This window comes from Ctenopharyngodon idella, chromosome 15 (genome assembly GCF_019924925.1).
Source record: "Ctenopharyngodon idella isolate HZGC_01 chromosome 15, HZGC01, whole genome shotgun sequence".
Lineage (NCBI taxonomy): Eukaryota > Metazoa > Chordata > Actinopteri > Cypriniformes > Xenocyprididae > Ctenopharyngodon > Ctenopharyngodon idella.
In genome coordinates this window covers 12,900,111-12,919,063 of record NC_067234.1, presented here as the reverse complement: position 1 = coordinate 12,919,063, position 18,953 = coordinate 12,900,111, and the positions used below count along the sequence as shown (strand labels likewise).

Here is an 18,953-nt window from a genome sequence, read left to right as displayed (position 1 = left end):
AGCGGGTGTATGATGTATATTACGATGTTATGATGAACTATATGCCTTTCTCCACTGACGTTCTGAGTTGTTCAAAGTGTTTGTAAGGATGCTGATTGTTAGAAGGCAGCTGTCTGACTCTTGAGATGGCGAACGTGAACATGGTTTGTGTAACATTAGCAACACCATTTTTAGCTGTTTGATAACATAGTCAAGCAAAAGGCTAATCATTAATTACCGTTGTGTGTCCGATGTTGTAAAGAGCGATACCATTGTGGTAAAACAGTAAAAACACACTGTAAAAAGAAACCTTTGAAGCTCAGAATGCTCACACAAACACGAATGAAAGCATCTGAAACCAGCATCTGGAATACAGCCTGTACCACTGGTATGTTTGACAACTCTAATTACAGTGGTACACTGTCCAATACAATCATGATTGCTATTTTGGTGCTTGTAGTGAGTGCTGTAGAGAGACAGGAAGTTTTGCTGTTAGAGAGCTGGTGTCACGGGGTCACAGTGGCTCCCAAGGAAGCGTGAGTATCATAGCACAGGAAACGATCACACCACAGCCCAGAATGCAGCTAAGCAGCAGAGCCACGCGCTTCTTTTTAGACAAGCAGTGTTCAGACATGAGCGATCCTCCTGAAGCCCATCAGACGGTGCGAGCGCTCCGAAGGCAGATGATCTCCTGCAGAAACCAGCGCTACCGTCGAGTTAAAGGCAGAAAGTAAGTCTGGACAGTGACCTTCACACAAACTCCCTTTGTTTAGTGCTCTTTTTTTTTCTTTTTTCTTTTTTTGCATTCACATTCTTGGTGCTGATGTGAAATCGGATTGTGTGGGATTATGTTAACAAAACACGTCATTTTTATTGAATCTTTTTCGTTGAAGTCATTTTTCTTATGATTTGTGCATCTGATGGTCAGTTAGGAAGGATGTGTGTGTCGCCTGTAGTTTCACTTCTGTTTTTTCCCCCAGTGTTTCAGTTAGATGTGGTTGTGTCTGATGATTGTGTCTCTAAACCCTTGAATTGTTTTTTGATACAGAACTGCAGTGTAACTTCATTCTTTATCAACCGTCTGATAACTAGTTTCATAAGTTCGTCAGTGGCAGTGTTCTTTTTCAACCTGTGGGTGGCTTTTTCTTTCATGACTACTCATTTCTACTAATCAACTAGTCATCCAGAATAGTAGGACTAGTCAATAAGTCAGTGTTTACATTATGCTGATGGAGTCTCACATCTGGACAACATCAGAGAGTTTTGCGCTGCTCTGACACTGCAATTCTGACATAAGCTGATGAGCTTATTTATTAGGGTTTTCATACTATAAACAATAATTCATAAATACTGATCAATGTGTGTCACCATAATGAAGTTTTTATGTCTTGCCAAAAAAATAAAAAAGCACTTTAACCAATGAGCCAAAGCAGCATGGTTACGTTTGACTGCATTTAGTTGTGATTTCACTGACCTGTGCTGTACTGTGCAGTGTGTGTGAATGTAAGAACTGTCCTCACCGTGTTTGGCTTCTAGCAGGAGAGCAGACGCATGCGCAGATGGACAGCAATAGGGTCAACTGCTAGCGGTTAGGAAATGTTACCCGCAACGAGTACACAGTTCATTTGTGTGTGTGAAATCCTGTTAAACCGCTAGAGTACTGCAATATCTTGATATATGTAGAGTTTTGCAATATAATCATATGTGACTTCACACAAGGTTTTTTGTTATTGTCATTTTACTGTAAATTTTTTTACATTTTTTTACATCTCAAAAAGCTGCAATATTAACAGAATTGTGTAGACTTATTGTAGCCAAAATCTACAGCTTATTTCTAGTCCTAGAGAACTATCTTGCATATCTTGATGCTTTGCTTCACACTTCAAAGAAACGTGACTTAAAGGGATAGTTCATCCAAAAATGAAAATTAATATATTCCACGTGTGCTGGAGGTATACGATAGGGTTTGGTGAAAAATGAACTGAAATTTAATGTATTATTTAACAAAAATCCTGACCTTGGCCGTTGATCTTCTGTGCACGGATACGCATTCTTCCGCCGCAGTTCAAAACACACAAGTTGTGAGAAATCAAATCAAGATTAATAAAAATGTGACATAAAATGCAACACCTAGAAATCCTCAAACTATCCATGTACTTTCTTCACTGAGTCAATTATCACCGGACCAGAACTCTGTTTTTCTGATGACAGAATGACAGCTGACAGATGTGAACACAACTTCTTGTTACAGTGCAGTGTTTTGATTTAGTTTTAGTCATAGTCTTTTGACTAAAATGCCATTTCGTTTTAGTCATATTTTAGTCATCGGAAATTGTTTTAGTCTAGTTTTAGTCGACTAAAATCTAATTTAGTTAAATTGTAATGCATTAAGTAAACATTTCTCTAACATACACAGATCCAATACACTGATATACATTTGATATTCTCCAAACTGTTTATTTTACAAGCGGATGGTTTTTGACCGTTCAAGTGCAAAAAGACACGAAAGAGAGCTCAATTCAGTACTTGTCAGGGACAGCCACACTTATCATTGAGGTACTATTATATTTTTTGTTTAAAATTTTGATTCGATTTGATTTTTAGTTTTTCTGCTTTCATTGTAACTTTAGTTAAAAGTTTTAGTAATTTTTTGTGTTTGTCTTTTTAGTTTTTGCTTTTAAATGTCTATAGTTTTTATTTCTGTTTTAGTTATTTTAGTACATCAGGTTAAGCTAAAGCTTAGAAACTATTAAATACAGTTTGTGTAAACAAAATAACAATAATAACCAGGAAAAAATAATAATTATAAACCATCCCGAAATACACTGATTCTTATTCTGAAATGTCTGCAGTCTGCACTGTATCAGGCTGCTCATTTAAGTTAAAATATGCATTCTTACAACCATCTAAAACATATTACCGGATAAGCATTGTGTAGTAAAAACATTGTCATAATTCATCAACATTAGCTTATAAGCAATTGCTTGGCATAAATGTGCACTATTCATTAATTGCGAAGCAGTCTGAAATGCTGCTGGCGAGCCTGTAGAGTGTGCAACAGCGCCGCGTTTTACACCTCGGTTAGATCACACGTTACACTTCAAATGTGCGCATCTTCCACACACAGGACAGCAGTCCTGACTGGATATCTTCCCAAATCGTCCCTCTCTATCATTTTTGTCTCGTTTTTATTAGAGATGCAACGATGTATTGGCTAACAATCGGTATCGGCCGATAAAAGCTATTATTATCACTATCAGCCATCGGCCGATTGTTTAAAAACTGCCGATAGTCAGGGCCAATTATATCCTGTCAATCAAAAGGGTGCGGAAAGACATGTTCAGACTGCAACTCATACATACTGTGTGTGTGAAGAAAATCACTCTTGTGTTGAATTTTAATGCATTAACAGTTTACAAATAGTGATGTTAAAGCAGGCTTGTTTTGACCCTATGAATCACCCATAGTTCAAGCCAGGGTTGCCAGGTCTGCGTTTTTTTTTTTCCTACATCAAATATTATTTGTAGCGCCTCCCATCCAATAATCGCAAAAAAAATTGTGCTTTATTACTTCTGATAATAATTAAAGTTTCAGTTTTCAACTGAAACAACTGTCCACTTTATCATGAAATTCAAACAATAAATGGCGTTTTGACACTCTTAAATGTGATGTGTCAGAATGCTGTAATGCCTCAGTTCAGGCAGCAGCTCAGAGCGCGAGTCTTTTCTTCCTCTTCAGTACAAGTTATATCTCGAAAAACATGAATGACCATCAGAGGTATGTTGAAATATATTGTACAACTTACCAGAATGTCTCATGTAATCACTTTGTGTTTCAACCGCGGAAAGACGTCAATAAAACTGCTTGTGAACAATATGTCACATACATATACTACATATAAAAAAACACTAGAGAGGAGCTTATTTACTGTTAATTATGTTTGTGCAAATTTGCCATGAAGACAAATGCTTATGAAAACTACCTTATGTGATACTAAGTTTTATACATTTCAGTTTTTATTTGAGTGTAATTATTATATCTGAAAATAAACAGCAGCTGAATATAATACCTCTGCTGTTAATTGTAACCTCTAATATTGTAGTGTACCAAATGAGAGGGTTCCCTGTATAGTTTGCAACATTATTTGGGAGAGATTTTTTTTTTCATTTTAGGTAGTTCTTTTCATGCTGACGTATGTTCAAGTGTTCTTTTTTCCAGTAAGTTTGGTGTTAGTTAGTTTGATGCTATAAAAACAGGTTGTAACGTCATGGTTGACAGCTGTGCTTGATTGACCATTCCAGGGATATTTTGTCTTCATTTTTCTACAGTGGAAGGAAGCATAGACGCACTGTTCATCTTTTTTTTACGGTCTATGGCAGAAACAGACACTGAATTCTCTAAAAACAAGGCCTGTCCTGTGGTGGCGGACACTGATAATAAGCTTGTGTCAGTCTGGATTTGACACTGTGAGTGTCACTGATGCGATGTGTCGTATCCGCTGCCGTCTGTCTTTTGTTTTATGCTTATGAACACTGCGTTTGAGTTTATAATGATTGTTATGATTCCTCCTCACACTCTCTGCTGGGTTAGGAAAGGGCTGCTTGGTTCAAATGACTTTGTTTCAGTTTCTTTCTGGCCTCAGTGAAATGTTTCTTGTCTGCTGAAGTTTTTCTTCTGTGGGATCATTTACGTCTCGGCTCAACTATGAGGGCAGTTCATTCTTTCTGCAGACTGACAGAATTAGCACCAGAGCACGGCATTCTGGGAAGGGCTTAGTAAGCACAAAGAAAGCGCTGGCATGCAAAACGATTCCCACAAGACACCCCCAAAATGCGAAACACGCCTAATACTGTTAAAGAGACACTGAGAGCAGCACACAACATGACAAAACATGCTCTGTTCTTATAGTGAAGGTTTGATTTGAGCTGATAAGAAGAAGAATCTGATCATCTGGTTTATGGCCATCAAGTTCCAAATAAAGAGAGAAAATAATCAGTTGAGATAAAGCATGTTTTTATCTGTCACTAGATTGCATTACTACATGGATATGTATTTAACATACTGAGTATTTTTTTTTATTCTTAATTTTTTATTATTAAATTTCAAACAAAGATCCATTGTAATCTGAACTGTAACTCAACCACATATTCAGGATTCCTGTTGTTGTGGTGACAGTGACCCAGTATTTCCCTCCTCCTTGTTTCTCTGCTGAAGTGATAAAAGGAAAAACTGCCTCATGATTCCTGAGGACTGGTGCAGGGAGGTCACTTTTCCCAGGGTTCATCGTAATTGGCTTTTTTTTTTTTTTTTTTTTTTTTTATTCAGCCATTGATCAGAATTAGACAATTACACAAAGGATGCGAGTCACTTGCATCACTTTCATGTCAGTCTTTCTTTCACACGAAAATCTTCTCTTTTAAACTACTAATATTAAATGAATAAAACTAATAATGACAACATCCAACAACATGACAAGCCTGGAAATGTAATTACAAATATATAATAATTACAATACCCAAAATTATAATAATTCAATACCCAATATTTCTTTCAATAATAATATTCCAATGAATAAACACGGACAATTAATCAAATAAATTCACAAAAATGTCAAATTAAGCAAATTAATTTGGATTGTATTTAGGGATGCACCGATATGAAGGTTTTGCCCGATACCGATAATTCTTTATATTAGAAAACCGATAAGCAGCTGATAATATTGGCCGATAAATCTAAATTAAAAAAAAAATTATATAATTTTTGAAAGCCTGATTACAAAGACAAAGGTCTCACCATTAAAAGCCTCGTTCTAATTTTATGTAGCCTTTATGACAGACTTGCGCTGTACGTTGCACTGTATTTTCCTTTTTGAAGTCATTTTCAATCATAGATCAAGCAATTCATAACCATCTTGGAGAACAGTGGGCATCTGAAGTGTCTCAGCTGAAGGAAATAATCTATTATATATCGGCTTTAATATATCAGCCAAATTTTTTTATCAGGCCGATAACGATAACATTAAAAATGAACATATATCGGCTGATACCGATATGGTGGCTGTGGCCGATTTTGTATTCAGTGTGAATTTTTTTTTCTCAATAGAAAACATTTTTAATTTTTGTCTTCACATTTTTATTATTTTATTTTATTTTATTTTATTTTTTTTGGAATCAATGTGTGACATGTAAGAACCACCCAGAATGAACAGGTTCCATGTTTTTACTGTTGAAAATCAGTGTTCTTATAGGACGTGTGTTGTGTGATTTAAGTTGAAGTCTTGTAAATCTGAGCTTCATATGCTGTAAAGGTGTCCTCATTCCCAGTACTCTTGTCATGTACTTTTTTATGCTAATGAAGTTTTTAGAGCTGATTTTAGATATGTTAAAAATGACTGGGATTGCAGACTAGCAGTATGAAAATCTTATATAATACAAATGAACGACATGTACTTAAAATGTCACTTGTAGTCTTCACGTTACCTTTCCTCGTATTACAAAAGCTCTAACACAGCAGTTTTTGTCAAGGGCTTCGGCCGGATGAGATTCAGAACGATGATCAAAACACAGCTGGAATAGATCGAGTCCATCAACACCCGCAAAGCTTCACAGTCCTGTACCTCGTCCTGGGGTCATCATTTCATTCAGTAAAGTTAGGCGATTTAGATTTATATGCTGTTTAATGTCAATGATCGCGTTATTTTACATGAGCGTAAGCAATCTTCGCTTGTTTCTGCTTCTTCTTCAACTGTGTTTTGATCCGGAGATTCTGTACTCTTTCAGAAGATGTGTAGTAGCGCCCCCTACCGTATAACAGTGAAAACACTGATAGCTGGAAAATTCCGTCAATGGCCTCATACTGGTAACCACATGGCTATGCGGGTGATCACCGGTGAGTGTTGCACAGGCAAAAATCACACACTTTGTCTTCAGATAATGTAAAAATCTGTTTTTTTTTTTTTTGTAGAATGATTACTGTAAATGGGTGGTTTTATTTCCAAATCCTTTGAGCTTTTGTGACAAATTGAGAACTTTCCCCGGTGGGGCATACATGTGTATTTGTGGTTACATGGTGAGTCAAAGTGAAACTGATACTCTTACACAGTTGGCCTTTTCAATGCTGATACACTGTCATTGAAAATCACAAGCTCACATTCAGTTTGAGGGATCATCAGAAGGTTCTGTTGATGGAGCAGCACTGTAATGTCCCACTGAAGGTAACGGCAACATCAACCGCTGAAGAGCGCAGCCATAAAACTGACGCAATGTTTGTATGTGTAAAGGAATGAGGAAATGTTGTGTTATCAGTCCTTATCTTTCCTTTCCCTCTTTACTTCATCTCTTACTCAGTGTTGCCATAGTTTCCACCACAACACTGTAGTAACTACAGTTACTGTGACTAGAATAAATCTGTGGGAACTGAGTATTTTTCACTTCTGTCATCATCACATTAAAATGACAGAACTATTATCAAAGCTTGTACTGTTGAATTAGATCCAGTATTCAAACGTATTTTACTGTAATTTTGCTTACTATGGTAAATGTTAAAGAGATCGTTGGAATTAAACGTTATTAACCATGGTCATATTCCTAATGCTAACAAAAGGGTTGTGTGTAGAAATCAACCAAGATTTATTTATTTATTTTTTTGTTTTATAACCGATTCGGATAATTTGTATGTTTTTATGTCTGTTAACTGATATGCAGAACCAGTATTTATTTCATGTTTTACTTCTGTTTTTGTTAAATTTCATCAATAATATATAAAAAAAATACAACAGCAGCAACAATAATATTAACAATAGGCAAAATAAATTGACAAAGTCTAATATTTTCAAATGGAGAACAAAAAATGACAATTGAGTCAACTTTGCATAAATGTATTCATTTTAAACTCTGGTTTAGGTGTTGTTTATTTACTAGTTCACTGGAACAATTATAAATTGCCACTGTTAACATTTTCAATAGCATGTTGTTTAGAATAGATGACCTTTTTCATGAAGCTGGTTTCAGTGGCTACCCTGGTAAGGTAACAAGCGCTGTATAGCTATACTGATCAGAAGCAGGTTTTATTCTGGGCAAGAGATCGCAAACCAAACTGGACCAATCAGCTGAGAAAAAAGTGATTGCTCAAAGTGACACACGCATATCACAAACATGACATTTGTAAATAAAATAATTTTATATATACACTTTAATTATATCTAAAATATTTGAGGAAATATGATGAGGAAATAGTGCCTTGAATATCTCTGCAGCTCTTCTGTCAAATTAAGTCATGCTTTCAGAGTTTCAGTGTTGTCCCTTTATATAGCATATTGTACATTTACTGTAGACTGATAAAATGAAAATTAAAATATACAAATAAAATTTTAAATGACTTCTGTTTCAGAGTGTTTTTGCTCAGAACAAACCAATTTGTTTTTAATTCATGATTTGAGAATAACAGTCTACAGTATTGCTTGAAAAACAGCACTAGAAATGTTTTAATTAACGAAATTAAACGAACAAACTGCAGAACGAAATGTGTCTATTGAGGATATAAAGGGAAAAAGAAAATGTGAAAGAGAAACATATTTGTTGATGAACTTGTGGCATCAACATGCATTTATCATTCTTACAATCAATCACCATAATTTCTACACTGTAAAAAAAATCCCTGTAAAATGTACGGTAAAAAACCGTCAGCTGTGTTTGCCAGAACTTTACTGTAAAAAATATGGTAGCAACATAAAAAAAAAAAAAAAAAAATCTGTTAAATTTACTGCAAAAATCATATTTCATTAACTGATATAATGTTAATTTACCAACCTAATGAAATACTAATATCTGTTTTGTATCTTTGTAACACACTGACAACCACCAATCACAGTGGTGATGAGACACATGATGAATCAAAGCTCATCACGAGCAGCGTTTCCACAAGCTGAGAAGAACAACACTAATATATAGAAGGTGCACACAGTATCATTCACACACACACACTAAACAACATCATGGTAACACACATGAAATTTAAAAATGCAATAAACATTAATTTAACAACATTAGATGTAACATAAAACCCTAATGTACATAACCAATTAGAAAAAAATAAGAAAAACTAAGAACAAACAGTTATGAAACGAAAATACATCAATAATGAAGTGTCACACAGGGAATTGTGAGACGTCAATTTACAGTTTTTCACTGTAAATTATACAATGACTTGTTGTTTTTCACTTCCAAAAACTGTAAATTTAACGGTATTTTACTGTAAAATTACATTAAATGTACCATTAGATCTGTTACGGTTATTCACCATATATAGTACGGAAACTTTCTTTAAACCAATTGCACCGTAGCATTTTTACAGCCTTTTACCGTTAAAATCACGGCCATTTTTTACAGTGAAATTTGGGTTGAATATTTTCTTAAGTAGTTCTCCACACAAAAATAATTTCAAGCATAAATTCGATAAGAACACAGTGGAAATTATTAGCCATACTCAACATAACAGGACGTAATGTTTAACTACAAATAAGTAGCGGTAGCTGTGTTGACATCCTTGTTTGTTTCTCATTTGAGTTCGGCAGAATGTCCCGTCGTCGTGACTCACCAAACGTTGTGTGTTGTGTAGTGGACTGACTCAGACGTTAGGTTTGTGCTTATCTCTGACTGTCAAAGACTAAAATCTGCTCCAGTGGATGGAGTCTTTAAGTGTGTTGAGTTCAGTCTTTTTTCTGCTAGTCGTTAAATATGTCCCCAGCTTTAGTCTTCAGCAGATCGAATCAAACTGTTTCGTGTGATTGGCTGTTCGCTGCAGATGTCACACTTTCTTTTGCTCAAGCTCCATAGTTAATCATACACTCTGGATCAAACTCTGAGAATGTTTAGTAAGCGGTGTGAATCCACTGAACCTGATCTAAACCAGGTTATAAAATCAGAGATCTCAATATGAACTCAATTCAGAACAAATTCTTCCAGGCTGTCAATTATTTTGCCTGCTGTTATTTCTCATAAGAAACATTGGAGACAAATTGAGAGTTGATTAATGAAACCTAACTGCAACATAACTGTTTTCCTGAAATATGAACGGAATCCTCTGGGATGGTGCCACGTCCAAATGGCGCGGTGATGCCATATTACTGTTTGGTATTTGTTTTGGTTTCCTGACTCAAGGCTGGGATCAGCAGATGGGCACTGAACGGAGTGGTCATCTGCTTTAATGAAGTGTTTCCTCCCTTTAGTCATAGAGATGATGCTGAGAGATGTTGGGAGGGAGATGGGGGAGATCCGAGACTGCAGTGAAGTCAGACAGATAGAGGGAATGATTAACAGCATCCTGTCAGTCTCTGCTTTCATCATTAGAGGCTGATAACAGAGCCCTGGGGATCACACATCATGGATTACCCAGCATCCCCCACGTCTGCTGGACCGGATTGGTTTCATCAGTCTAATGGCCAGTCCTCCATTGACAAACACTTCACTTTCATTCAGGCCGATGTTTGTTTGCTTCACTCTTACTATTGCTTAGTGATTTGATCAAACCTTGGCACAACCCCCCACAACTCTGTGATTCCTCACACTTACTGTATCAGATTTGGGCCTGGTGGACAGGCTTAACGTCCTTGCAGTGAGTCTGAAATTCTTGATGTTAAAAATAAAAACAACCTCACGTTGTGTCAAACACGTTTGCCTCCGTAACTTTCGTCTGTCATAAAAAAATTCGGATCGGGTTAAATTTTATGCGTTTTTCGCATCCGTAGCAAACATTTTGAGAGGTGTTTTGACCATTTAGAGCCACCGTACAAGCGAACGCCAAAATCCAGAATGGCGTCTGACAAGTTGACCACTTGGTCTCGCAGTACAAACCACTGTATGACAAACAAAGTGCGGAATACAAAGAGACAGAATATGAAGACAGATTGTGGTAGATGATTGCGGAACAGTTTGGAAACAGGATGATAGGGACTGGAGATAATCCCGCAGCTCCTTGATAAGGAGGTGGAACTCTCCTTCCTCTCTACGCAATCTCAGGATTGGATGGAGCCACTTTTTCCTCTTTCTTTTTGTCTTTTTAAGAAGAGAGAGGAGAATAAAATCATCCTCACTGCTTGAAGACTCCATTTTGTATTGTTTTGCAAATTTTTTCGCAACGGATTAATTAATACTCATCGGAATTTTTAGGATGACGAATACGGAAAAACGCATACGAAAATTTCGAACTCAGGGCCCTATCATACACCCGGCGCAATGCGACGCCAGCCCCAACAAGTGTTTTTTGCTAGTTTCATCCTGACACAGTTATCACGTCTAGCACCATGTTGTTTAAATAGCAAATGCACTCGCGCCCATTTGTTTGCTCATGGGCGTGCTGGTCTGAAAATGAGGTGTGTTCAGGCGCATTGTTGGCGTGTTGCTATTTTGAGGCAACTGAAATAGACTGCACCACTGACCAAATGAAACCTGGTCTAAAGTCAATGGTGCAGTATTTTTTCGTTATTTAAAGGGCGCATTAGTAAAATGCACCTATAGGCGGGCGCACAATGTGCATACACTCTGACCACGCAGAACACCTTAGAAACATCCTATCATCGAGGACAAACAACACTCAAACTCTCTGAAGATGACGCTGGTTGGTTGTTTTGATGAAAATGTAAGGAGTGGCTCATTCTTTATTTGTATCTTGTCAGGGGAAATGATGTTCATTCTCACCGCTGTTATTATCAGCATTGCATATGCTATTATAAAGAATTATAAACAAGCTGAAACATATACTTCTCTCCCTAAAGACAGGTAAATTACGGGACACATCAGCATTCTTTGGCTTTCCCAGATGAGTACAGTAGAAACAGTGCAGTTCTTCCTTCTTTCTAAAAATAATCCACTTTATGTGCATTCATTGTGGCCACATATTCACATACATCAGCTCCGCCCTGTGCCTGAGCATTGAAAGAACAGGAATTGGTTTAATGAAGCCTTTTCATGGTTACTCACCAGTCTATGGTCCATTGTTATGAGGACAAATGCATTTCCTGGTTGCACATGAATACAGTGATGCTTCAAGTTCAGTTCACGGCAGTTTCTTTATGATGGGGCTCACATACAAATAAGGCAAAATTTGAGAGAAAATACAGGAACGACTCGACACTGTGAATTTGGATAACAACATTTGCCAAGTACATTAATGTAATAACTGTAAAATACAGTATAAACACATTTCTGTGTTCAGTGGTAACTTCCAGTGCATAAAGTTTCTTTCTTGCCTTCCTTGAACTCATTGTGTTCTCATTTAGGTCCTGTGGTGTGTAAGAGAGAAGGTAATGCTGAAGTACACTGCCTCTACTTCACTGTGATCAGCTGATTTCCATTCATGTGATGGTGATTTGCAAAATAGACTGTACTAGAACTGATGGTTGGACTGATTAACAACTCACTTACCCCTTTTTGCCATAAGGCAAAATATTATCTTGACATACATTGACATGGAGGTATGCGGCTGTAGGGTTTAGATCAGGAGGTGGCTGTTTTTCAGCTCCTGTCACAGTTCAGAGGGCATGATGGATTCGTAGGGATCATTGAGTGGCAGATGGTCGCGAATGAGCTGGAGTCCCTCAGGCTCTGATCAGATCAATCCAGAGGACAGTGAGATGTCTGCCTCTGGCTGCTGTTATGACCCCACACACACATGATGGATCATCTGACATCATGCTGAAGCTCATGTGTTTAGCATACGCTTAGTCTCCTGTCAGCTCTGCTGAAACATTTTCTTACTGAGATTTATTTTTATAAAAACAAAACATCAGCTTTTCTTGCCCAACATGGTGCCATGGTGGGCAGCTAATGTAATTGCAGTTGTTAGATTATAAAACAGCAGTGGTTGTGGAAGTTGACCAGTCAATCCAGTGTTTCAGTCATCATAAAACACAGTAACAGTGTATGTCACTGTACAGCACCCATAGAGACCAACTATTAACATTAGTTCACATGACACCACAGATCTTGTTGAAGAACTGCATTAATCGATTTGATTTGCATAATGTTTTCATGAAAATTTGTGACCTTAAAGGTGCAGTAAGCGATTTCTGAAAAATGCTGTTGAAAGTGGATCGACCAAGCACCACAACAAACTTGTAGCCAATCAGCAGTAGGGGGCGTATCCAGACGCAGAGGTTGCGTTGTTTTTGTTCCATACATGAGTAACATTGATTTTGAGTGTGTGCTGCTGGCAACTAACAATGAACTCTTGCTTGTAGAGGTCGACCGATTGATCAGTTTTGCTGATTAATCGCACTGATAACCAATTGCTGGATCAATCAGTTATCGGCAAAAATCCATACCGATTGTTTTTCCGGGTTGCATGTGTTCCTGGAGCATCTCAGAAGGGTATACAGTACGAGAGCGACCTCTAGAGGCAAAATAAAAATGTCACTGACGCCTCGTGGAGTTTGTTTTGACACAAGACTGCGCGCTGCATGTAGCAGGACACTTTAGATGCGGATTTAAACAATGTTTAGACAATGAAATGGGATGTACACAGTACACGTTTTCATATGATTATAAAGTGATTAATTTGTTGACTAGATCCTGCATTAGTGGAGAACAGCAGTATGTTTGCTGTCGAGGCTGAGAGGGCGCTAACATTAGTAGTATCTCAAGCGGTTAAAACATGTGACAAAAGCACACGCAAATCCAACCGAAATGTTTAATGTCACGATTGTTACATCTATTTGCTTTAGTTTATATCCATGTGTTTGCTTTTATGTATTTGTTAAGCAGCAAAGTTGCATATTTAAAGCTAGTGACATGAGAAAGCAAACTGTACAGTCATGCAGCCGAGAGAAACAGATTTAAACAGATTAGAAACGCATTCAATTTCAGTTCTTTTTTTTATTGTCACTGTAATACATATTTTGTTATTTTGATTAGATAATCATCAAGTGTTCTAAAATAGAGTGAGAGTCTACATAAAATATACTTAAGTGTCTAATTTCAATGCTATGGTCTTTTTGTGTAGAAATTGAAATATGGCCATCTTTAAGCATGACTGTTTGGATTATATGAAATGGTAATACTTTACAATAAGAGTCCATCTGTAACATTAACTAAGGTTAATAAAAGTATTGTTCATTGTTAGTTTCAACATTTACTAATACCTTTTTACCTTTTAAAGTTGTATCTCTTAAGTAAGGGATAATGTACATCCAGCTGGTTGTTATTGCAGAATAAACCCCAACAGGGTGATAAGGATCAGCCTTGCATCCGCCTGAAGTGGTTTATTCTATGATAACAACCGGCTGGATGTACATTATCCCGCTTATTACACAGCTACTTGCCACTTAGATCAATATTTCATATCTAATTATTTACTTAAGTCGAAATATTTTATTTACGCAAAGCTTCCGCGGAGAGAGCAGTTGCTAGCAAGCGGCAAGTTCAAACTAGACAGACATTTAAGAGATACAGTACAGTCATACCACATATTACACAGCATTTTGCCACATAAATAATTATGGGAATAAGACATATTGATCTGAGATAAAAACTGATTTAAAATCGTACCCGTTTGTAATCTTACAATCCATTACAGTGAACAAAACAATAGTCTGAAAAGGCAGCAACTGTGTTTGTATGAATGAGAGAGCGTGTCCGCAATACCGCATGACATAAATAACTGTACACAAAATATTTATTTGGCTGAGTTTTAATATTTTATTAGCTCACCAAATGCAAAACTTCCACAAGGAAAAAACGTTCCTAGCAAGTGTATAGCGCTGCAGACTTAAGTTACCCGGATGAGCCTGTGTTATCTGTTTTCAGCGGTTGTTATCTCGGAATAACATACCGCTGGATGGTGTCATTGACCAATCAGAATCAAGTATTCCACAGAGCCGTGTAATAACATTAGTTAATGAACTATGAACTAACATGAATGATCAAGGTGATTTATGTGTTGTATTTGTTTTCACTCAGTATCCATTTTAAAAACTATTAGTTGATTAATCGGTTATCGGCCAGCGTGGGCCTACCTAGTTATTGTTATTGGTAAAATCACTATCGGTGAATCTCTACTTGCTTGTATACTCTTGTGTACTGTATGTTCATTTGTTGTTCTTCCTGGTCATTTGTTCATCATCTTCACTTTAATATTTACATGTAAGTAAGATAGTAACCATTTATAAAAGCAATGTCACTTGAGACATTCATTGTGAATGTACCCTGTTGCAAACCTCAGAATTTCTCTGGATGTCGGTCCATTTCAGTTAGGATTTTGTTGGTCAACCTCATGCATGCACGGTCTGATGTCTTGTTTACTAGCACTCATATTCATCACAATGCCACTATCAACATACAAGAGCAGACATACGACATAAAAAACCATGTTTTTAAAAATGATTACCTTTGACCTTGTGTTTGTGTTGTTTGATTTGCAGGTGTTGTGAGTGCGGGGCGTCTCTCTCACACTGGTACTATGAGAAGGACGGGCGTCTCTTCTGTAAGAAGGACTACTGGGCTAAATTCGGGGAGTTGTGTCATGGCTGTTCAGAGCCCATCACCACCGGACTCATCATGGTGAGTCAAAACCGTCCGAAACCGTATCTCTGCCGTCTCTCCTCACCCCACTATCCTGCCTGTCCTACGGTTTCTCACAGCCGCTCCAGTTACACGTTTTTGCAGTGCTCCATTCACACAGTTACTGCTGCCGGATCTCACACAAGCAAATCAGCAGCACTCCTGTGTGCTTTCATGAAAGAGCTGCTATCTATAATTTAGAGATAGTGTTAATGAAGGGAAAGTTTGTGTGGCCTCTTGTTTTAGTGCATTCACTGCTAGCTGTATTATTTAGTGTTTCTACAAGAGCAAGAGCTGTTTATTTGACAAGAATCATTTGAATGATTTATGACCTTTTGAATTCCTTCATTGTGCCTGAACCCTCATATATAAACTCGTTTGCATCCAGTCTTGGCATAGTGTGTCTGTGTCTAATACAGGTTATCATCTGGTTTGTAAAAGATGCTCCACACGAACTCCAACTCTGCATCTGCTCTGAGTTTGAGTCAATTTAACATGCATTTGGGAAAGCAACATGCTTAATATTCTGTGATTTCTGCGATGTGGAACACGTGGACAGAATCACGGAATCCAGTCACAAAAATTTAATTTACTGTTAAATCAAAAGTTGGACTGCACACTTATTCAGATGGAAATATGAACTAGTGTCTGTGAAGATTAAAGCATAAAATGACTAATATCGAAATATGAAGTCTGCGTGTCTCTGTGAATGGGCGGCTACACATTCTCAAACATTCCTAATATGCATTTTGGATTTCAAAAAGAAACTGCAAATGAGAATGATTGTTATCATCTTTTCAGCAATACGAAATGATAACATGACCAGTATTTCCTTCTGAGCGTGATGGCGACGATTCATATCGTTTGTTCTCAAGAAACCATTCAAACAGATTGAAACTTGCCCTAGTTATAGTTTCCTATAACACAAATATGTGTTGTGCTTCAGACCAGGCCATTGTCTGTGTAATCTGATATTTCACCTCCACTAAGGTGTTTCTTCCTCATGTTTACGAAAAAAAATCCTTCATAATCAATTATTTTAATTTTAATAAGACATTTAATAGCTTCTGATTTCGTCCACATTTTCATTTTTATTCACGAACTTACAGGATAAGCAAATAGGCATAGGCTATGCATTTATTTATATTATGAAAAGAAAGTTGATCAAAGACTGCGTCACTTTTCATCTTAAACACTTGTCGAGGATCGTGAGTGAATGCGATCATCCTTTCCTCTTTACTACTGTACAGAACGTAATAAACATGAATTAAAATCAAAAAATATGTTGAAAGATACAGTAGCTTACCGGAATCTGTATTACGTCAGTTCAATCAAGTGTTGCAAACATTGTCATGTAACATTATACCTCAGAAAAGCCAGTCGTTGACCATAAACTTATAGTCAGCAAAAAAAAATAACAAAACGAACCATTTAAAACAAAACTAACTGGATTAGAAACTCAATTATGTAAGTAAGTATAGGTATTATAACTTTATTATTATAAAATTGACTTAAACTGGGTGCTCGCCTGTGTGTATTGTTTTCATTTTATTCTGGAGACCGAACTTGCGCTCTGCTGCCATACTGGATTGCACTCACCACCAACTGGAAAGGGGTGGGAATTACAGTTACAAGCAACATCAGCCTCAGTAATCTGTCAAAATGACGGACGGGCTGCAGATTTTTTCCGTCATTGCTAAAAAATATAGCATATATATATAATATATATATATATATATATACGCCACACTACCGCCGGTAAGACTCCATGACCGCGGTGGTGGTGCGGTTGTCATGTCTACCGTCACAGCCCTATAGAGGAGTACTTTAGGGATAGAATAAAGCAGCATCCATTTATGATTTTAATAAATATAATCATATATACTGAATATGTTGCTATTAGTGCACTGTTTTATAATATACTACAATACAATATGGTGCAAAAAGTATCTGCCACTATTTGCACTAAGTATTAATAGCATCTAACTACTACTTGACTGCAAAGAAAATACTATTTTCATCTATCGCTGTTTACACATTTAATGTAAAATACTAACGATATTAAGATACTATACCAAGTGCAAATAACGATAGATGCTATTTACAGTAAAATAGTGCAAATAAAATACTTTTTTCGCTGCCTAAAACTAAATGTTACTGCACTCTCCTGTATGTCAGCTATCTCTCATCAACATTGACACTGTCTGAGCTCTGTTGAATTTATAGCCGTTGTTCAGGCCACACACTTTGCTTATAAAATGCAGGTGCAGCCAACAGGGCGGCTTGCGGGGATGATAAAACCTTTCAACCACACGGCATGCTGTCATCTGGTTTCTCTCACAGCATGTTTTCTATGTTGCTCGATGGGACAGTGACCCTTGTTCTGCAATGTTAGTCAAAACCAGAGTTTGGTTTTGCTGAAATAGTTTCTTGCTGTGAGTGTGCTCCTAATGGAACTATAAAGTATCTGCGGTCTGTGTTTTTATATATAAAGCGTCTGGTCTGCTTTGGCCGCAGTGCTGGCTGCATCTGAATTGTTCGCTTTTTCTCTGGTTTCCAGAGAGCACGCTGTGTGATTTAGTGACACACAGACTGCCTCAGGCAGTGCAGTCCCAACAATTAAACTCCCCAGGCTCGGGATAAGTGAATTAAAGATGGCTCAGCATGTACTTCCTGCATTTGATTGACAGACACACATCTTCATTAGGGGATTGAATGCCGCAGACTCTGAGGACCCATCTGCAGATGAAGGTCAGGTCTGTAGACTGTGCGTCAGGTCCTATGAAGAAGAAGAGGAAGATTCTGGTCAGCAGTACAAGCTGCAATAACGAACTGCTGCACTGACCTAGAAAGAGACAATCATGTTTGTTTCTCAATAGCCATTAACATGAATTGTTACCAGTTTAGAATTTGAGAAGTGATGTGCGAACAATAATAATATAGACTTTACATTACAAGAATATGTATAGAAGAAGTATTTTAATGTTCCATTAACAGAGTGATCAAAACTGAATATGGAATCTCTTGCAGTAGAGGTCTGGGCAGGAGGGACTTTTTTAGTTCAGCTCCAGCAACATTCTGCTCCTGAAATGTCCTCCAGCTCTTCCTGGAGGACCCCAAGGTGTTTCCAGGCCAGCTAGGAGATATAATCCCTCCAGTGCGTCTAAGGCCCTGATTACATCTGGTATTAAGATGTGTTTTGGTCAATTGGATCACAAGTAGATGAGGGAGACACGTTCCCGTTTACACCTGGTGTTTCAATCTGTCTCCTTTTGTCCACCTTCAATCACTTCTGTCTTGATTTGTTTTCGAGGGGAGGATCTATGGGTGGGTAAATGTATGGGTTTTTCAGATCTTTCGATCTAATGGAAGAAATAAGCTCCTGCAATTTACATTACATATGAACATGACCGAAGACGACAG

The 18,953-nt window shown here is 37.3% G+C and overlaps 1 protein-coding gene across 3 annotated transcripts in view; it reads left to right on the top strand.

Annotated features, from left to right (window-relative positions):
* Positions 1 to 18,953, top strand: part of limk1a (LIM domain kinase 1a) — a 66,423-nt gene that overhangs the window by 20,475 nt on the left and 26,995 nt on the right. For 2 of the 3 annotated variants that reach the window (XM_051864057.1, XM_051864059.1), the window contains one exon: positions 15,392 to 15,530. In XM_051864057.1, the coding sequence (XP_051720017.1) occupies positions 15,392 to 15,530 (139 nt within the window). Of the gene's footprint in view, positions 1 to 518; positions 710 to 15,391; positions 15,531 to 18,953 lie in introns of those variants that run through there. The other variant, XM_051864058.1, reaches the window with a different exon arrangement.